General features: G+C 48.0%; 1 protein-coding gene across 10 annotated transcripts in view; it reads right to left on the bottom strand.

Annotated features, from left to right (window-relative positions):
* Kdm2b (lysine demethylase 2B) overlaps positions 1–20,898 on the bottom strand; it is a 129,917-nt gene that overhangs the window by 26,490 nt on the left and 82,529 nt on the right. For 3 of the 10 annotated variants that reach the window (XM_041648083.1, XM_041648084.1, XM_041648085.1), the window contains exon 1: positions 4,093–4,311. The exons of the other annotated variants lie outside the window; for them this stretch is intronic. In XM_041648083.1, the coding sequence (XP_041504017.1) occupies positions 4,093–4,146 (54 nt within the window). In that variant the 5' untranslated portion in view covers positions 4,147–4,311. Of the gene's footprint in view, positions 1–4,092; positions 4,312–20,898 lie in introns of those variants that run through there. 10 annotated transcript variants of the gene reach the window in all.

Here is a 20,898-nt window from a genome sequence, read left to right as displayed (position 1 = left end):
CTAGGACTGTTACACAGAAAAAACCTGTTTGGAAAGGAAAAGAAAAAAGAAAAAAAAGAAAAGAAAAAAGAAAGGAAAAAGGAGTAATAAAGAAAAGTGAAATAAAAGTAGAGGAAGGAGCTGGAGAGATGGCTCAGAGGTTAAGAGCACTGGCTGCTCTTCCAGAGGTCCTGAGTTCAATTCTCAGCAACCACATTGTGGCTCACAACCATCTATAATGAGATAGATCTGGCTCCCTCTCCTGGCATTCAAGTTACATCGAGGCAGAACACTAAATAAACCAAAAAAAAAAAAGGATTTAAAAAGTAGAGGAAGTGGCCAAGATGGCTTAGTGGCTGAAGACACCTGCCACCATGCCTGATATTCTTAGTTTGATCCCAATAGAACCCACTCCTTGCACATGGAAAGTATGGCCATATATGTATGTACACACAGAACAGACATATATATATATATATATATATTTTTTTTTTTTGGTTTTTCGAGACAGTGTTTCTCTGTGGTTTTGGAGCCTGTCCTGGAACTAAGGGAAGACTGGGTAGCTCAATGGTAGAGAACCTGCCCACTAAGTCCAAGAATCTAAGTTCAATTCCCAAAGCTAGGTTAGGAGGACAGGTCTAAGCTTCCCACCAACGTTATCCCCCTGTACAACACAGCCAAGCTGACATCAAATTCCTCAAGCATAATGGACATGCATCCCCTCCACACACACACAAATAGGTATGACCAGTGTTGTGAGTCCTGGAACACATCATACCTGCAGGCGTTAAGGAAGGTTCTGGGTTTGTTTATGTACTGAGGGTAAGAAGATAAAAACACCCAGGGGATGGAGGGACCTCTGGAGAACCCAAGGAAGCTAAGAACTTTCCCTAGAAAAACAAACCTAATCACAAAGTTGCCAAATTTTCCCATACATCTTCAGATAGGTTCAGGGACCTGCCTTGCGATTTCACTATGAGCTGGGTATGGTGTAGTAGCCCACTCCTATAAATTAAACATTTGGGCCGGGCGGTGGTGGCGCACGCCTTTAATCCCAGCACTAGGGAGGCAGAGGCCAGCCTGGTCTACAAGAGCTAGTTCCAGGACAGGAACCAAAAGCTAAGGAGAAACTCTGTCTGGAAAAATACACAAGCCGGGCGATGGTGGCGCACGCCTTTAATCCCAGCACTCGGGAGGCAGAGGCAGGCGGATCCCTGTGAGTTCGAGACCAGCCTGGTCTACAGAGCTAGTTCCAGGACAGGCTCCAAAGCCACAGAGAAACCCTGTCTCGAAAAACCAAACAAAAAAAAAAAATACACAAACAAACATTTGGGAGGTGAACTGAGAGGAACCTCAAGGGCATTCCTGGCTACCAGTAGAATTGGAGGACAAGAAAAAAAGGTGGGAAGGGGAGGCAGAGAGTCGAAGAGAAAAACAGAAAAAGACTGAAATTTCACTATTTAAGGGTTAGCAAGATGGCTCGATGAGTGAAGGTGCTTGCTAAGCCTAGTGACCTGGGCTTAATCCCTAGGAAAAAAAAATCCCAGTTTGTCCTCTGAACTCTACACACACACCCAAGAATATCATGGCATATGAACATATGCATATACAAACATGCATGCACACACAATAAACAATTTAAAAAAAAAATTTCATCTTAAGAAACTATAATGCGGCCGGGCGGTGGTGGCGCACGCCTTTAATCCCAGCACTCGGGAGGCAGAGGCAGAAGCAGGCGGATCTCCGTGAGTTCGAGACCAGACTGCTCTACAGAGCTAGTTCCAGGACAGGCTCCAAAGCCACAGAGAAACCCTATTTCGAAAAAAAAAAAAAAAAACTATAATGCCAAGTTTACTGGCATAATATCAGTACTCAGGAGACTTAAGCAGGAGAATAAAAAATTCAAGAACCTGGGATATATTAAGAGGAGATGCTGATGCAAAAAACAAAAAACAAAAAAACTTTGAAGCCGGGTAGTAGTGGCATACACCTGGACTCCCAGCACTTGGGAGGCAGAGGTAGGCAGATCTCTTTAAGTTCAAGGCCAGGCTGGTCTACAGAGCAAGTTCCAAGCCAGCCAGGGCTACACAGAGGAAACCCTGTTTGAAAAACCAAAATTAAACAAACAAAAATTAGCTGGGTGGTGGTGGCGCACGCCTTTAATCCCAGCACTCGGGAGGCAGAGGCAGGCGGATCTCTGTGAGTTCGAGACCAGCCTGGTCTACAGAGCTAGTTCCAGGACAGGCTCCAAAGCCACAGAGAAGCCCTGTCTCGAAAAAACAAAACAAAACAAACAAACAAAAAAAATCCCAGCGGGGACAAAAGTGATGAAAAAATGTGATGGTAAGGAGGGCAAAGTGGACTGAGCCACAGCCTGAAGTACCTGCAAAATGCACAGTGTCTGGGCTGACAGCAACTCTGCAAGGACTGTGAGAAAACCACGGCTGCTGGAAGCCTCGGCTTAGAATGTTGTCTGCCTAGTAAATATGAAAGGGGAAATCCTGCACTAATGGAAGCCCGCAGAGAGCTTCTCTTGCTAACTGCTCCAGAAGGGCTGTCCCCAGCTTGGCCCATGCAAAGAGGAAACACTACCTGGCTACAAGACTAGGCCCCTTCCTAACAGCAGTCTCCCCCAGAAAGGGCAGCGCCTCAAAATGTGCTCTTCAGCCCAGAGACAAGCTGGCTGTGCTGACTCAGAACTCGGGAGGCCGAGGCAGTAGAACTGCTCCAAGTTAGGGGCCGCCCTGGACAGCACTGCAACAATAAGGTGGCGAGCCGCTGTCCCAGGAACCGAAGCAAACACAAACGCTCGGAGACTTCTTATCCTGTCAAGGACCCTGGGACACAGCAGCTAACAGGAACCCAACCCAGATGGCCCAAAGCTGCTAAGACACCATCGGATACTATGATGTTCTGATGCCATGGTAACCGTAAACTCTTGGCAGACCTGAATTGAACCATGAGTAGAGGCAGGGATGATGGACCATGATCCTGAGAGCTTTCCACACGCAGGGAGCGCTGCCCGAGGGGCAGGCGGGCCAGACCTCCAGACCCAACCCTCTCGAGGGTGCCTGGGTTCATCCGGAGGGTGGGCACGCCGAGGAGCGGGCAGCAGGACCAGGAAACCCAACACTGAGCCCTGGTAAAGGAAACTGCGGACCGGCAGGCTCGCGGCGACTCAAGGGAGCCCTTCTGCTTACTTCCTCCGGGTGTGTGTGTGTGTGGGGGGGGGGTCCGGTGTGTTCGCTTGAACATCCTCACCTCACCGAGGAGAGGCGAGCAGCGCTAGAAACAGGCACCTGGCTCCCCGGGGCCCGCGGAGCCCGCAGGATAAGGTGACCCACCCGGTCCCGCGTCCGTGGACGTGTCTACCTGGCGGCCGGGCTGCAGCAGACGCTATCTCGTTCGCACGGCGGCTCTGGGCTCGGGCTAAGAGCAGCAGCACTTCAACTTTCTTCCCCGCTATGCTCAACGCGAGCCTTGGGGCGAATCTTCGCGGTCAACACGCCCCGAGCTTTGTTTTCCACGCACAATTCTCCCCGCTCCCTCCGCTCGGGGAGAGGGGCTGCTGCGCGGCCGGCCGCCGAGGCCGAGAGCTCTCGCCCGCCGGGTTCCGGATGGCCCGCGCCTGCCACGGCTCGCACCCCTTCCTGTCTCGGCTGCCCACGGCGGGCGAGCGCGCGGCGACCAGACAAAAGCTCGGGCCGTCGGCCCACGGGCCGCGGGCGTCCTCCGGCCCCGAGGACGCCGGTCCCGGTGCAACTTCGACCGCGGGAGGTGGCGGGGCGCCGGCGCCGCGGGGCCCGCGGAGCCCCGCAAACGCGTGGGCCGCGGGTTGCCGAGCCGAGGAGGGCGCGGCGCGCCCCGCAACTCACCCGCGGGGCCCGGGCCCGCGCCACCCGACGGCCAGGCCCGCAGGCCCACATTGTCCGCGGCGCCGCGTCCCGCCGCACACGCCCCCTGCCCGCGCCCGCCCCGGGCCCACCGGCCGCGGCCGCCAAACTTTCTCCTCAGCGCGGCGTCGCGGCCGCCTCAGCCGCCTCAGCGCGTCAGGCAGGAGCTCGCCGGGTCGCGCCGCGGGTCCCTCCCTCAGCCCCACCCCGGGCCGCCGACCTGGTCGGGCTCCGATTCATAGTCGTCGTCCTCGGCGCTCACGGACATGGCCATGGCTCATGGTGGGCCCAGACTCGAGCGCGCTGACATGGCTGGAGCGCCGCCGCCGCCCGCAGGGAGCAGGCTCGGCTCGCCCTGGCTAGCGCTCGGGCTCCCGCGCGGCGAGGGAGCCACAGCCGCCGCGCGCCTCGCACGCCCGCGCGGGAGGGGGCGGGGCGGGGCCGGTGCTCATGCATATGCATGAGGCGAGCCAGGAAGGGGCTGGCCCCCCGGGCGGGCGGGCCAATGGCGCGGCCGCGGCGCTCGGCCCGCACACAAAGGGAGCCCGGCCTGTGGTGACACGGGGGCGGGCCCGCGGAGGGCTGCCGCGGGGCGCGTAGCGCGGGGACTCGGGCTGCGTGGGGGCGTGCCCAGCGCCCCGCCCGGCCGGATCCGTGCGCTGCGGGAAGCACAGAGGTGGCTCTCAGGGCGCCTCCGCCGCCGCTACCACAGGAAATGCACAGCCGGCCTGGGGTGGGGTCTTTTGTGTGGTCCGCAGGGGTGTCTCTGAGTCCCGGTGCACCGGGTGCACCGGCCCCTGGGGCCCGCCCTACGTGCGACGCCAGGCACGGGTCCCCAGGTCTCCTGCAGCAGATCTGCCCGAGCTCGCTGGGAGATCGGGATCTGATGCCCGCGAGTCGCAGAGGCCCCCTACTCAGAGCCCGCAGGCCTGCCGGGCTCGGGTAGAGCTGGGGCCAGCTCCCTGGTCGCTGGAGGAGCCGCAGCCTAGACACTGTCCTCTCTGCTCTTCCGTTTGCCTTTTCAGGTTGAAAGTTAGCGTCAAATTTGAGGTGGTGCAGGCTCCGGCCGCCTAAGAGCTGTCAGAGAAAATGCCCCAGAATCGGCCCTGAGGTGGGCACGCCAGCCTCTTGGAGGGAAGCACCACTCCAGTGCCAGGAACCTGACCTCAGAGAGGTTACAGGTGCTATTGCAGTTCTCAGAGCTCAGTAATCCGACGAGACTGGCCAGGAAGATTGGCCGGTGAAGGATTCGTCCAACACGGCAGGAAATCTTATTCCAACAGAAAGTCTACCGGCACTTATGTCAACAACCCTTCCCCTGAAAGATCCGTTAGTGACTTTTAGATCAGATGACCAATGTTATTACAGACACCAAAATTACTGGAACACAAACCAGCACAGAGGATAACTTAGCCGGATAGTGTGATGCACACGCCACACACCCATTCAAGATGGCACTACGGACACCTGGACTTGCTGTCGCCCCATCTATATAACAGGAAGGATTTACTGAGAGGCTTTCTCAAGAATATCCAATAACAGCAAAGTCAGATAACCAACATGTCATGGGCATCCAACTGCTTACTCTCATCTAGGCCAGAATATCCACAGGAGGGACAGGCAAGCTTGTTATGGCCTGGGCTGTCCATGAAGGCAGGATGTGTGGTGAAGACCTTATAAATTAAAACTCACGAGGCTCCTAGCGGAGTCAGCAGGATAAGTGGGATGTCATTTTCACTCTAGGGATTTCAATAGTCTCTGAAATTCATACACCACCGACACTACGGAAAAACTCCCAGCTGACTTGCTCTTTAGTGAACACATCTTCACTTAGTTTCCTCTTCCGTTTTGTATTTTTCACAGTCCAAGGTTACAAAAAAATGCAAAAAGTGACCCCCCCCCATGCACACTTCCCTCCACCCACAAAGCTGCCCATGTATGAGCTCTTAGGAAATGCTCCACCCAGGAAGAAGCTGGGTAAAGAAATTAGAAGGGTTCGGGGGAAGGATGGTAACTATAGGTCTGAGGAGCACTTGAGTGCCACAGTGTGCTTGTCCAGGATGCACAGGCCCAACCTTCTCTGCCACTGGTCATACCTGCAAGGTCAGAGACATCCAAACTGCATAATACATCAGGAGTAGCCTAGCAATGGGACCCCCCCCCCCCTCCTCACAGGTCTCTGTTAAGTCCATTTAATAGAACTGTCTTCGGGTTGATTTCCTATGAGGACTCTCAGTAAAACGACAGAGTTCTCTAACCATGGTCAACAAAGAGAAAGGAAAGGGGGCTGACCACAGAGCTGCAGGGAACACCAAAATCATTCCTTTCATCACACTGGTTCAGAGCCTGAAGGGGCCTTGGCAGGGGAGTACATGGGAGCTGAATGAGGGTTGGAGAATCCCTTATCTAAACTAAGATTGTCTGGAGAAAGTCCCCACGCGAGCGCTGGGCTGAGCGTGCTAAGATCTCATTTAAGGCCACAGAATAGGCACTGTTCACTGTCCCACAAGTTGTGCCCCAAGGCGTAGCTAAAGAAGCTGAGGTGAGATTCTGCTAGGAAGAGAAAGGATTTCATTCCAACTTGATCCTGGGCCAAGGAAGAAGATGCAAAAGTCACAACAAACTGGTTTTCATTTCCAGTTTTGGTGGCCATGTCTTTCAGTTTAACACTCAGAAGGCAGAGGAGGAACTCTTGTGAGTTTGAGGCCAGCCCAGTCAGGACTACATAGTAAGGTCCTGTCTCAGACACAAACAAAAAGACTGGTTTGTCATGGTCCACCTGATATGCTGAGAAAAGAACACTCTTTTTTTGTTTTGTTGTGAGATGAAGTCCTTTTCTTGGCTTGCACAAGCACTTGCAACTTAGCCCAGGTTGGTCTCAAACTCACAACAATCCTGCTACCTCAGCCTCTAAAGTTCAAGAATTCCAGGGTCATCAATGCAACCCAATCCTGCTAGATTTTTATAAATTGTGAACTCTGAGGTTACATGCAAAACTAAGGAGGGCAGGTGTAGTCAACAAAGCCATCCTGATGTCTGATCTTACCAGGGGAGACCAAAATCAAGTAATTCCTGGGCTGGGCTAGCTTCTAAACAGAAGGACCTGCCAGCCACAATCCAAGCCTCTCAGGAGAGCCTCTCTTGGTAGTTCAAGGGCTTCTATCTCTCTCAACCAAGCTTCCTTTCACTAACTGGTGCAATAATCCAACATCTGCTCTGTGTTGATAGGGTTCCAGACTGTAGACTGTAGACATGATGACATCCCTTACCCAGCAGAATTGCTGTCTTAAACTGTATTGCTTCCACTGAGCTTTGGCCGTTCCTTACTTGACTTTGAAGAACTGAACACTCTCCTTGCTCTACATAGCCAGATCTGGTCTTCAAAAGTTCTCAAAGCTGATCCCATTCAGCCATTTGATGCTTGCCCTGAGTCAGGAGGAGCCAGAGCTTTCACCATGTCATGAGGGGGGAAAAAAAAAGAAAGAAAGAAAAAAAACACCTGGATGCCAAGTCCTCCAAGGTCATAGGAGCCACTCCTTTTCTCTCTTTCTCTTTGGGTGTCACTGAATATCCTATCATCCTATTGGTACTAATCAGATCTTGAGACCTCAGGAATGTTCCCTGGGTCTGCCCAGATTTAGACTCATCCTGGGGTGGGGAAAAGGCAATGTGCTAAAATAAAAAGAGAAGAAGAAACATCAAAAGTGGAGGCGGCCATAGATGAATGACAATATACCTACAACCTAGAATACAATGCAAAGGCAGGGCCTGCACATCTAAGATTTGTAACTGTTCTTTATAGAGCAAGCTACGGAAATGTGTGTGTAGAATATATCAATTTAAATTGAGCTTGGTGATGTATGCCAAGAATCCCAGCCACTTGGGAGGCTGAGTCAGGAGGATAACAAACTCAAGGTCAGCCTTGGCTACCTTCAAGAAAAACCTGAACAAATTAACAAGAGCTCGTATTGAAAATTAAAAGTACGTATCAACTGGGCACTGTTGATCATTCTTTTAATCCTAGCACTGCAGGCAGAGGCAGGTGGATTTCTGTGAGTTTTATATCAGCCTGGTTTTTAGGCCAGCCAGAGATATATAGTGAGACTTGTCTCAAATAAAAAGAAATTAGAAACTTTTAAAAAATAATTAAAATAGTAAACGGTGGAAGGAGAAGATGGTAATTTATACCAACAGCCCCATCACCTGGGAGGCTGAGGAAGAAGGACTGAGAGCATCTGGGGCCATAGAAGCTATCTAGAGAGTTCCAGGCCAGCCTGGGTTACATGCGATCCTGTCCCAAGACACAACAGTAACAAACACAGGGATAGTGATGGGATGTCACCTGCACCGTTCTCACACGGCTCAGTCCAGCAATCCTGCACGTAGACATTTCTGAGATCACAGAGCTTTAAGTGCACAGTGCTCTTCTTACGGGCCCAGTCTGTCATTTTACTGTATTTTATGTGGCTTGGTTCGTGCACAATAGCTAAGCACACACTCTATGAAGGAGCTGTACTCTGGTCCAGTCTTATGTCTTTCCATCTACTCCCAGCACCTATAAACCGAAGTCTCATCTCTCATTCATTCATTCATTTTGGTTTTCCAAGACAGGGTTTTCTTTAACAGTCCTTGCTTCCTTTTTTAAAATAACTTGTTTATTTTTATTTATTTTATGTGCATTGGTGTTTTGGCTGCATGTATGTCTGTGTGAGGATGTCAGGTCCCCTGGAACTAGAGTTATAGACAGTTGTGAGCTGCTACGTGGGTGCTGGGAATTAAACGTGGGTCGTCTGGAAGAGCAGTCAGCGCTCTTAACCACTGAGCCATCTCTTCAGCCCTCCCCGCTTCCTTTTATACAGTCTTAAGGCTCCATGACTTACTTACAACTTCAACTAATATTTTTTAAATTTTTTAAAATTTTATTTATGAGTGCTCTGCACGTGCACCTGTGTGCCAGAAGAAGGCATCAGATTCCATTGTAGATGGTCATGAGCCTCCATGTGGGTGCTGGGAATTGAACTCAGGACCTCTGGAACAGTAGCCAGTGCTCGTAACCGCTGAGCCATCTCTCCAACCTCAACTTCAACTAATATCAATGGGTTTGTTTACTAATGAATTAAAGGAGCAAACAGCAATAAATAAATAAACAACCCAAAGTGCCCCTCTTTCGTTACATGGTCATTATTCTCCAAGATAGAACCCAGGGTCTCACTCCCGCTAACTAAGTATTCAGACACTCGCCATACTGCGAGCCCCATTTCCATTCTCATCCTCAACTTGCCCACTTCTGGAGATGGGCAGAGGGAAGTGAGACCGGGGATGTATCCACCTTTCACCAGGACTCTGGTTACATCTAAGGGAGAAACAGTCCTCCCCGGTGTAAGGCCCCTTTCTTTATGTCCATATCCCAAAGGCCACAGCTAAAGCTTAGGAATATTTTTCACAAACCCAGTACAGGAAAAGAGTACGGAGTCTTTGGGGGGGCCAATTGCACTGAGTTGCTGATAGCCTCCTAAGCCAATGAACACCACTGTGCACATGCCTGGTAGGACAAACAGAAAAGACAGAGCTTGTCCTCAGGGGTCATCCCGATGCACGATGGCATTAATGTCCAGCAGCAATGAAGAACGTATGCTTCACTCGTTTTACTATTTTTTATACTATTTGCCTCTCCGCAATAATCCTTGCCTCGCTAAGTGGTAAAAGCAAAATGGTTTGCTATGTTACCTAGGCTAGCCTCAAATGATCCTCTTGCCTGAGCTATCCCAGTACCAGAATTACAAGCTTGTAGCACCATGCCTGCCTAGCAAAAAGTATCTGAGAGTCATTCTTAATATTTAAGGGGAATAAAAGACATTTACGAATCTTGTCACATACCAAATAGGAGTCTAGGATTACCTGGCAAAACTGGTTAGAAGATCATCATTTTGACAAATCAAGGCTGCAGTAATTCCAGTTAAAGAAATTACTAATGGGCCAGGCGGTGGTGGCATATGCCTTTAATCCCAGCACTCGGGAGGCAGAGGCAGGCGGATCTCTGGGAGTTCGAGGCCAGCCTGGTCACAAGAGCTAGTTCCAGGACAGGCACCAAAGCTACAGAGAGAAACCCTGTCTCAAAAACCAAAAAAAAAAAAAAAAAAAAAAGAAAAAAGAAAAAAGAAAAAGAAAAAAAGAAATTACTAATGGTACGTAATTGCTTTTTAAGACACATTCCATAACATTTAAAAACCACATATATTTATCATATGGGTATGCTCTCTCAATAGACTGAGCTTTCTTTTTTTTTTTGATTTTTCGAGACAGGGTTTCTCCGTAGCTTTTGGTTCCTGTCCTGGAACTAGCTCTTGTAGACCAGGCTGGCCTCGAACTCCCAGAGATCCGCCTGCCTCTGCCTCCCGAGTGCTGGGATTAAAGACGTGCGCCACCACTGCCCGGCTGAGCTTTCTTTTAAATGAAGGTTCCTTTCCTAAGTGTGCCTCTTTAACAAAAGCAACCTATAAATGTTTACATGTACTGAAAGATTTGAGACTATGTAAAAAGATGTTTAAACAATTAATTTAATTTAATGGATGACTAGCACCTAAGAGATGGTTTCCCATCATCTATCCCAATCAAAAAACTGGTCCTGACTTTAAAAGTCACTTTTGGGGGCTGGAGAGATGGTTCAGTGGTTAAGGGCACTAGGTGAGCCAGATGTAGTGGCTCACACACACCTTTAATCCCAAGTGCTGGGTTGAGGCAGGTGAATCCCTGGGAGTTCGAGGTCAGCCTGATCTACAAAGCAAGTTCCAGGAGAGACAAAGATACACAGAAAAACCCTGTCTCAAAAAACAAACAAAACAAAAAGAACACTGGCTGCCCTTATGAAACACATGAGTCCACTTCCCAGAACCCATATGGCATCTCTCAAAAGCGCCTGTAATGGGGATTATTCCAGGGGATCCAATGCTCCTCTTCCGGCCTCCACAGGCATCAGGAATGCACACTGTACACCAACATACAGGCAGGCAAAACACATATAGGAAATTTAAAGTTACTTTTCTTCCTTTTATTTTATTTTTTATTTTTTTTACTTTTATTTTTTTTTATTTATTTATTTGGTTTTTCGAGACAGGGTTTCTCTGTAGCTTTGGTGCCTGTCCTGGAACTAGCTCTTGTAGACCAGGCTGGCCTCGAACTCCCAGAGATCCACCTGCCTCCCGAGTGCTGGGATTAAAGGCGTGCGCCACCACCTCCAGGCCTACTTTTTTTTCTTCCTTTTAGAAACAGGGTTTCACTCTATAGCTCAGGGTGCCCTGGAACTTGCTACTTAGTTCAGGCTGATCTTACACTTGCTCTCTTTGAAATTTTTGTTACATTTTACTAATGTGTGGTATGGGGTCATGGACCTTCAACTGTGCATCCCTGGAGGAGGTAATAGGGCAGACTGTGGGGGTAAGGTTCTACAGGGTGGAACTGAGGCACGGGGATCAAATTCAGGCTGTAGGCTTGAAGGCCGACACCCCCCACTTTGTTTAGTTTTCGTTTTTTTTTTTTGTTGTTGTTGTTGTTGTTTTTTTGGTTTTTTTTTTTTTTTTGGAAACAGGGTTTGGAAAAGTTGAAGGTTAGCCTTCAACTGGGGAATCGGCCTGCCTCTGCCTCCCGAGTGCTGGGATTAAAGACCCAGCTTGAAGGCAGTCAGTCATCTTTACCTACTGAGCCACCTCACTAGCCCTGAACTTAAGCACTTAAACCCTCCTGCCTCAGATTCTTGCACGCTGAAGAGTCATTTATCTCCCTACCAAGCCCCATGAATATTAAATATAAGTTCATGCAATTTGGATCAGAGAAGCAGGTTTTCCTAGGGGCTGGAGGCGGAAGTTAGCAGAGTATTCTATCTACTGTGATTTGATCTCAACAGAGTGAGTGTACATACTCAACTCGAACCCCCGCCCCAGTTAAAACTGAGGGAGGGACTCTACAGGCATAGAATGCAGAATGCCAGCATTAACTGGGCTACAGTAGTCAAGAATGTTTGTGATTTTTGTTTGTTTTTCGAGACGGGATTTCTCTGTAGTCCTGGCTGTCCTGGAACTAACTCTAAAGACCAGGATGGCCTCGGAACTCAGAGATCCACCAGCCTCTGCCTCCCAAGTGCTGGGATTAAAGGCGTGCGCCACCACCGGCCGGGCTTTCTTTCCTTTCTTTTAAAAAGGGTTCTCACTGTGGGGTCCAGGTCACATAGCAACCCTGGCAGGAGGCACCTGGTTCCAGGAAAACCTGTTAAACTGACACCACCCAGGAAGGGCCAGCATCTAAAGGGAAGTACCTGACATTCCAACCATTAGATAAGATTAGATAAATCTCCAGACATTCCTGAGTCCAGGATTTACATATTTTACTAAGACCCCTAGACAAATAAACGTCAGCCAATCAGGGTCCTCAATCTCCACTATGATAAAAAGTCCTATCCCAACTGGGCTGGGCACTTTCTACTCTCAACCAAGGTTGTCTGAGCAGTTGGAGAATCCAAGCTTAAGCTTGAATAAAGGCTCTTTGCTTTTACATATGAGTGCAGACTCTATGGGGGACCCTCTATCAGGCTTAGCATAACAATCACTATGTAGCCCTGGCTATCCTGGTACTTAGAAATCCTTCTGCCATTGCCCCATGGTTGAGATTAAAGTTGGCGTGTAGTGTACCAATACACTGGGCTTTTGATCTCCCCCCTCCCAGCCAAGCTTATGAGACAGGGCTTTACCACTGTAATCAGGCCAGCCTGGGATTCATAGCAATCCTCCTGTCTCAGCCTCCTACATAGGAGATTACAGGTACATGAGCCAACAAAGTACTTTAACAGTGACTGAGCCAGTGGACAAAGACGTAAAGACAAGTGCAGGAACAAATCCTCTTTTGCAACCCAGAACTGCTGTTTACCATGAGTTCCCCCCCCCCCCCCCCCCCGCCCCGTACCATTTTGATGGAGACAGAATATGATAATCGAGATGATTCAAAGTGACGATGGTAATGTCAACAAGTTTGTTCTAAGATAAAGAGTGGATCGTGTAATTGGCATTAAATTGATTTATTGTGCCTGTATGTAGGTACAAGTATGCCACAGTGTGAAGATGAGAGGACAGTGGGCGGTCAGTACCCTCCTACCATACAGGTCTCACAGAGGACACCCAAGGGGTCAGTCTTGGCAGCAGGTGCCTATAACCACTGAACCATTTTGTTTGTTTTTTGTTTTTCAAGACAGGGTTTCTCTGTGTAGTTTTGGAGCCTGTCCTGGAACTAGCTCTATAAACCAGGCTGGCCTAGGAACTCACAGATCGGCCTGTCTCAAGTACTGGGGTTAAAGGCGTGCACCACCACCACCCCGCCCACTGAATCATCTTATTGGCCTGTAAAAGACATTTAGGTTTATAGCACCACATGTTGGCTTACAACTGTCTTTAACCCTAGTCCTAGGGGATCAGAGGCCCTCTTCTGACCTCCTTGGATACCCATAACACATGCAGACACAAGTCATACACATTAAAAATGAATAAATAATTTGAAATACACACACACACACACACACACACACACACACAATCTTCTAAAAAAGTATGGTGGTGGTGCACACCTTTAATCCCAGCACTCCCAGAGGCAGAAATAAGTGGATCTTTGTGAGTTCAAGGCCAGCCTGGTCTATAAGAGCTAGTTCCAGGACAGGAACCAAAGCTACAGAAAAACCCTGTCTCAAAAAACAAAACAAGGGCTGGAGAGATGGCTCAGTGGTTAAGAACATTGCCTGCTCTTCCAAAGGTCCTGAGTTCAATTCCCAGCAACCACATGGTGGCTCACAACCATCTGTAATGAGGTCTGGTGCCCTCTTCTTGCCTTCAGGCATACACACAGACAGAATACTGTATACATAATAAATAAATAAATATTTAAAAACAAAACAAAACAAAAAACTATAATGGTAAAAGAAAGACAAGTGTCCTTTGACAAATAGGTAAGCAAAATGTTGTGTATAAAAATGTGGTATACACTTTTAGGTATATATCCAAAGGATGCTCAATCGTGCCACAAGGACATGTGCTCAACCATGTTCATAGCAGCTTTCTTTGTCATAGCCAGAACCTGGAAACAACCTAAATGCCCCTTGACCGAAGAATGGATAAAAAAAAAAAAAAATGTGGGGGCTGGAGAGATGGCTCTTCCAAAGGTCCTGAGTTCAATTCCCAGCAACCACATGGTGGCTCACAACCATCTGCCTGGTGCCCTCTTCTGGCCTTCAGGCATACACGCAGACAGAATATTGTATACATAATAAATAAATAAATAAAATAAATATTTTTTAAAAATGTGGTACATTTACGCAATGGAGTACTACACAGCAGAAAAAAATAACAACAGCTTGAATTTTGCAGGAAAATGGATGGAACTAGAAAACATTATTTTGAGTGAGGTAACCCAGACACAGAAAGACAATTATCACATGTATTCACTTATAGGTGGTCTTTAAACATAAAGCAAAGAAAGCCAGCCTACAAACCACAGTCCCAGAGAATTTAAACAACAATGAGGACCCCAAGAGAGACTTACATAGATCTAATCTATATGGGAAGTAGAAAAAGACAAGATCTCCTGAGTAAATTGGAAGCATGGGGACCTTGGGGGAGGATTGAAAAGGGGAGGGGAGAGGCAAGGAGGGGAACAGAAAAATGTAGAGCTCAATAAATATCATGGGAAAAAAAATTTAACAGGGGGCTGAAGATGGCTCAGTGGTTAAGAGCACCAACTGCTCTTCTGAAGGTCCTGAGTTCAATTCCCAGCAACCCACGTGGTGGCTCACAACCATCTGTAATGAGACCTGGCGCCCTCTTCTGGCCTTCAAGCATACATGGAGGCTGAACACTGTGTACATAATAAATAAATCTTTAAAAAAAATTTAACAAAAATACACACACAAAAAATAAAAATGTGGTATAGATACACCCTGTGGAATTCTGCCTAAAAAGGAAAGTTGGACTAATCTTAAATGAAATGACCTAGTCAGTAAGTTAATGGTGGCACAGGATTTTGATTCCAGCATTTGGAAGTTAGACAGGGGACAGTTTATGATACACAGTAAGCTTCTTTCTTTTCTTTTCTTTTTTTTAAACAGAGACTCACTTCATTGCTCTGAACCTCCTGGGCTTCCCACTTACTATTTGGATTTGCTGGCTACACTCTTGTGTCCAACCCTCACCAACTTTCCATGCATGCAACTCAGGGTTCCCTCACCCCAATCAGAAACACTCAGCATCCAACTCAGCAACAAGAATCAAATAAATTGGGCTAAGGAGATGGCTTAGTAAGAGCACTGACTGCTCTTTCAGAGGACCAGGGTTCAGTTCCCAGCACTGATATGGAAGCTCATAACTGTCTGTAACTCCTGTTTCAGGGGATCTGACAACTATATGCAGGCAAAACACCACTGCACATGAAATAAAAAAATAAATTAATAAAAAAGAAAGTGCAAGTCTTTATTTAAAAAAGAATCAAATAAATTTTACCTGTTTTAATCCCATCTTGCCGAGTTTTTTCCTCGGTTTTCTAAACTGGGAGGATGAGTTATCTAAAGGCAAAGGTGTTGTATAGCTAAACATTCCTAACAATGACAAATTAGAAAGGCAGAAGAAAAAGAAGAGAAGGAAGAGGGCAGAGGAGGAGGGAGGGGAGATGGGAAGGAAAACTCACTGGCAATATATGATGGCATCTGATGACAGAAGTGTCAAAGATTGGTCATTGTTCTGGAAATAGAACAGCAGCAATGGACAAAAGATCACTTAGTGCCTGCCAGACTTTCTAATGCCTTCACCAAAGGCACCAGCCCTTAATATCAACTGCTTTCCAAGAGCGTGTTCAGCGCTATTAACACAGCCTGGCTCAGAGGGAAAACCTTGGCTACAAACTTTAATTGCAGGTTATTTCAGCTTAGTGCTGTCTTATGGTCCTAACTGTAATGGTCTGTCCTGTCCCTTTAAGAGACAAGCCCTGCCCGCTCCCTCTCTGTCCCCTCCCCTGTTTGCTGAGGCAAGCAGATCTTCCTTCTGCTTCCAGCCTGAGTCCTTCCTTTCTGTCTCTTTCCTTAAGAGGTAGCTGCCGCCATGGCTCCTCTCTCCCCTCTCCCTTCATCCCCCTTCTCCCTCCCTCTCCCCTTTCCCCTTCTCTTCGATAACTCACTAAATAAATACCCAACCTCAGTCTGCATGGCGTGCCAATCCTCTCTATCTCTTACCCGCCACGTGGCTCCCTGCCTGGGACCCATGGGCCACTCGGGGATCTGCTGTGTTTTATTTTTACCATAACACCAATAACACGTTTCTAAAGGACACAAATAAATGCTGACAAATGCCAGCGTGGCAAGATCTCCCCAGGCTGAGGATGATGAAGGATTGCTCAATCTGAGGGACAAAGGAGACAAGAGAGCCTTGGAGCCCTCTTCCTTCCCTTCAAATAGTGTTCTTTTAGCAACACACCAGGACTGAGACACGAAAGCACGAGACAGAAGTCCCTTAGGTCACCATAAAACTCAAGCATCTGGGAGCAGGGCAAAGAGAGCAAAGAGATGAAAATACATGGTTAAAACTGTATCTTTAGACATTTCTGGAACTTTTGCTATTGAGTTCTTTCATTCAACAATTACTTCCCAGGCTTTTGGTACCTGGGGAAAAACATGGATTCACCAGATACAAAACGGATGAATCAGACACAGTGATGAATTCCACTAATGTCAGTGCTTGGGAGGCAGAGGTAGGCAGGTCCTTGTGAGTTTGCGGCTAGCCTGGTCTACACAGTGTGTTCTAGGGCAACTAGGGTTATGTAGAGAGACCCAATCTCAAAAAAAAAAAAAAAAATCAAATAATAGACGAAGAGAAAACTAATAAAATAATCCCTGTGTCGAAAGGCTAATGGAAGCAGAGGCCTGCTGTAAGTCTGAGGCTAGCCCAGCCACATAGCAAGTTCAGCCTACACTACCGAGTGAGATGCTGTCTCAACACAAACCAGCTAGTCATACAAAAATGTAGACTGTCCATCATGACCTTGGTAGGATAAACATGAATGGAACGGTTACCAGACAGGAGTTCAAAAGGACTGTAGTAGACAGTGTAGCCTTCATGGGCTACAGTCAGTCAACAACTATGATCCCACAAGGAGAAAGCTGGGAAAATGAATATCCCTAGCTTGGTGTTCCAAAACCTTCCCATTTCCTATGGATGCTTTCAACTCACTGAGCCTAGTAACAAACCTGAGGACAGGGGAGCCCTCCGGTGATCTAGAAAGGCTGGGAGTATGACCAGGGGACATTCAGCTCAGCAAGCCCTCTGCTGAAGGGGGGAGTTAAGCGGGGTGAACTGCAGAGATTTGTATATGGGAAAGCGCCAAAGATGGAGGTAGGCAAGAACGTGGAAAGCATGGAGGGACATGGTTCCACTGAAATGGGATGAAGATGAAACCAATGAGAGCTTCCCAGACCAGCGAGCTACTGGCGGTGCCCCAGGCCTCCAGAAATGATACTGAATTGCTGTTATTTAAGCCAGAGCCCATGGTAGTCTGTTACTGTGGCCCTGGTGAACTAACAAGAGAGTGGAATGGAGAAAGTTGAGTGAGACAGATTGGAGTGCAGAGAAACTGTGACTGGATGGATGCAAAGGGCCAAGTCAAGTTCAGGATGCTGGAAACCACTGTGGTCCAGCTTCCAGGGAGAAGCAAGGCATGGACCCGAAGTCTTCCTGCCTTGGTGAATAGAATTCCTGACAGTCGCCTCTGACACTGCTCTGCCCCAACAACACCAGCTCCTCATCATCCAGGGGGCTTTGACCTTGAAAACAGACCTGTGATGAGGTGTAGTGGAGGCACAGCTTTAACCCCAGCACTCGAGAGGCAGGCGAATCTCTGTGAATTTGAGGCCAGCCTGGTCTACAGAGTGAGTTCCAGGACAATTAGGGCTACACAGAGAGAAACCTTGTCTTGGAAAGCCCTCCCCCACACCAAAAGAAGGAAGGAAGGAAGGAAGGAAGGAAGGAAGGGAAGGAAGGATGGAAGGAGGGAAGGAGGGAGGGAGGGAGGGGAGGGGAGGGGAGGGGAGGGAAGGGAAGAAGAAAAATACAGCTACAGCCTGGCCTTTTAACTGACATGGTTAGGCTTTTATCCACACCCTCCCACCTACCAGCTTGCTTCCTGGTGCCCCAACTTCTTCTTCTTCTTCTTCTTCTTCTTCTTCTTCTTCTTCTTCTTCTTCTTTTTTTTTTTTGAGACAGGGTTTCTCTGGGTAGCCCTGAATGTTCTAGAACTCGCTCTGCAAACCAGGCTGATCTCGAACCCACAAAGCTCTGCCTCCCGAGTGCAGCTCTGACACCCCAACTCAAGCCTGAGTGAGGAGGAGTGGCAGGGAAGCTGTCACAGTGCAGGGTTTCTATCTATGAGGACGACATGTCACAGAGGTAGACGGTGGTCACGGAGGGACAACACTGTGAGTGCACTTACTGCCAACTGCAAACTTAAAGGAGAGTGTCCATGCTTGTCAGGCACAGAGCCCTGGGGTCATTCCCCGGCACACACAGAAAACGGAAATGACAACATGTCTGTGTGTGTGTGCGCACGCATGTACATAGCGTGCACAAGCCGGAGGACAGCCTCACTTGTCCTTCACCTGTTAGTGTTTTTTTGAGACAGGGTCTCTTACTGAACCAGAAGCTCACTGATCTGGTTGAATGGGCTAGACCACAAACCCCAGGAATCTGCCTGTCTCGGCCTAGCCAGTGCTGGGAATACAGGTATGAGCTGCATCTCCCCCTCTTGAACTGGCAGTGATGATGGAAACTCAGGTCCCCATGGTTGCATGACAAGCACTTTACCAACTGAGCCATCTACCCACGCCCAGGATGTAAACTTTCGTGCAACATATATTTCATTCCAATTCACAAAACCCATCCCTCCAAAGAGAACCCTTTCTTTTTTTCTTTCTTTTTTTGTTTTTTTGTTTTTCCGAGACAGGGTTTCTCTGTAGCTTTGGAGCCTGTCCTGGAACTCACTCTTGTAGACCAGACTGGCCTCAAACTCACAGAGATCCACCTGCCTCTGCCTCCCCAAAGAGAACCCTTTCACGGATTCCCTCAGACTTTCAGCATCCAATCTAAATCTTCTCCATGACCTCCAATATTCATTAGCTCCCCCAGACCCACCTATGTCACAGTCACCCTCAGACACAAGCCTCTCATTTCCAGGTACCCCCCCAGTCAACACCAGTTCCTCCCACCATTACCCACATTACCCACAGCACATGGCACTAACCCGACTGGCTAAGCGAATATTCATTTGTGTCTGCTACAACCTACAGACTTCAAGAAGACAAAGAATAAAGCTGCTTTTCTACATCTGATGGCCTGTACAGTGCAAGTCACCTGCTCACTGTCCAACAAACAGGAGGAAGAAAACTGATCAAGAACCACCAAAATTCCCAGGGGAGAAACGGGGCTAAGTACCTTCCAACCTCTGATCACATCTTTCCCACTCAATCAATTAATCAATATATTTAAACTCTGTTTAAGTGTACTTTTGTTTAAAGGCCTCTCGGTTAATATATATGGTTGACTCATTACCACTGAATCCAGGGCCCGAAGGAAGCTCATCTGACACTTATTTTCTCTGCACGTCACAACCTGTGCTCCAAAACAGCGACAGCATTGCAGTGCTGTGCTCGTGGCAACTTAAACAATACAGACACTGGCTTTCATTTGAGAGATAAAACCCTACAAGACATCAGTGGGCCTGAGCACGGTCCTCCATGCTGTCCATGTGTTCTGCAAAGTACCAGGTGAGCCCTGTAAATATTGCTTTGCAGGCTGTAGACAAGTTGATAACAAATTCCACAAATACAAAAGCCCATGAATAAGACTTGATTAAATTTGAAAATAAACCAATGTTTGTTTGCCTCAATGGGATATTCATACGTTGAACATTTAACCTACAAAAGTCCGCAGTGAAAACTAGTCAGTCTTTTTCTCTTACACACACACACACACACACACACACACACACACAATTGCAAAGTTCACAGCAGCAGTGATGGAGTTCCTGCTACCAAGACTCACCAGGAGATATAAGGAGATATAATCTAATATAAGACTACATACCCAGTTAGAGACCTGGGTTCTCACTCCTAACTCTTTTTTTTTAAAGATTTGTTTATTATGTATACAACATTCTGCCTCCATGTATGCTGACATGTCAGAAGAGGGCGCCAGATCTCATTACAGATGATTGTGACCCACCATGTGGTTGCTGGGAATTGAACTCACAACCTGTAGAAGAGTAGCCAGTCCTCTGAACCACTGAGCCATCTCTCCAGCCCCCTCACTCCTAACTCTTGAAACTTGAATGCCTACAAAAACCATGCTTCAAGGACCCACTCCCAGTTTGGCACTAGGAGGAGGTGATTGAGGCCTAAGCCAGGCATGGGGGCGTCACAGCAGGTAGATTAATGCAGAAGGATTACTGTGAGTTCAAGGCCAGCCTAGGGTGTTGGTGCTGCTGGAGATGGTTCAGCAAGTAAGAGCACTTGTTGCTCTTTTTTTTTTTGGGGGGGGGGGGGCAGGTTTAAATTCAAGCACCCGCATGGTAGCTTACAACCATCTGTAACTCCAGTTTCAGGGGTACAACACACTCTTCTGACCACAGAAGGCACACTGCACACACAGGGTGCATAGACATCCACGCAGGCAAGACACTCATACACATCAAATAAAAATAGAAGTGAAAAACAAGAAATAAAGAGTTCAAGAAATAATAATAGTTCAAGGATAGCCTGGGCTATATATCAAGATGCCATCTAAAAGTCATGGGTGGGAGGAGAGGGAGGAGGGTCCCCTGGTCACTTCCGTATGCCTTTGCAGGGGTGGTTAAGACCTCAGGCTCCTTTCCACCCCTCTCATTTATGGTCATGATGTGAATGGCTTTGTCCCATCTGTGTTCCCACCATGATGTCCTGCCTCAACAAACACAGACAGCC

Source organism: Microtus oregoni, unplaced genomic scaffold, assembly GCF_018167655.1.
Source record: "Microtus oregoni isolate MIOR12 unplaced genomic scaffold, Mior012 000003F_ref0000135, whole genome shotgun sequence".
Lineage (NCBI taxonomy): Eukaryota > Metazoa > Chordata > Mammalia > Rodentia > Cricetidae > Microtus > Microtus oregoni.
This window is presented reverse-complemented; position numbering and strand designations above follow the sequence as displayed.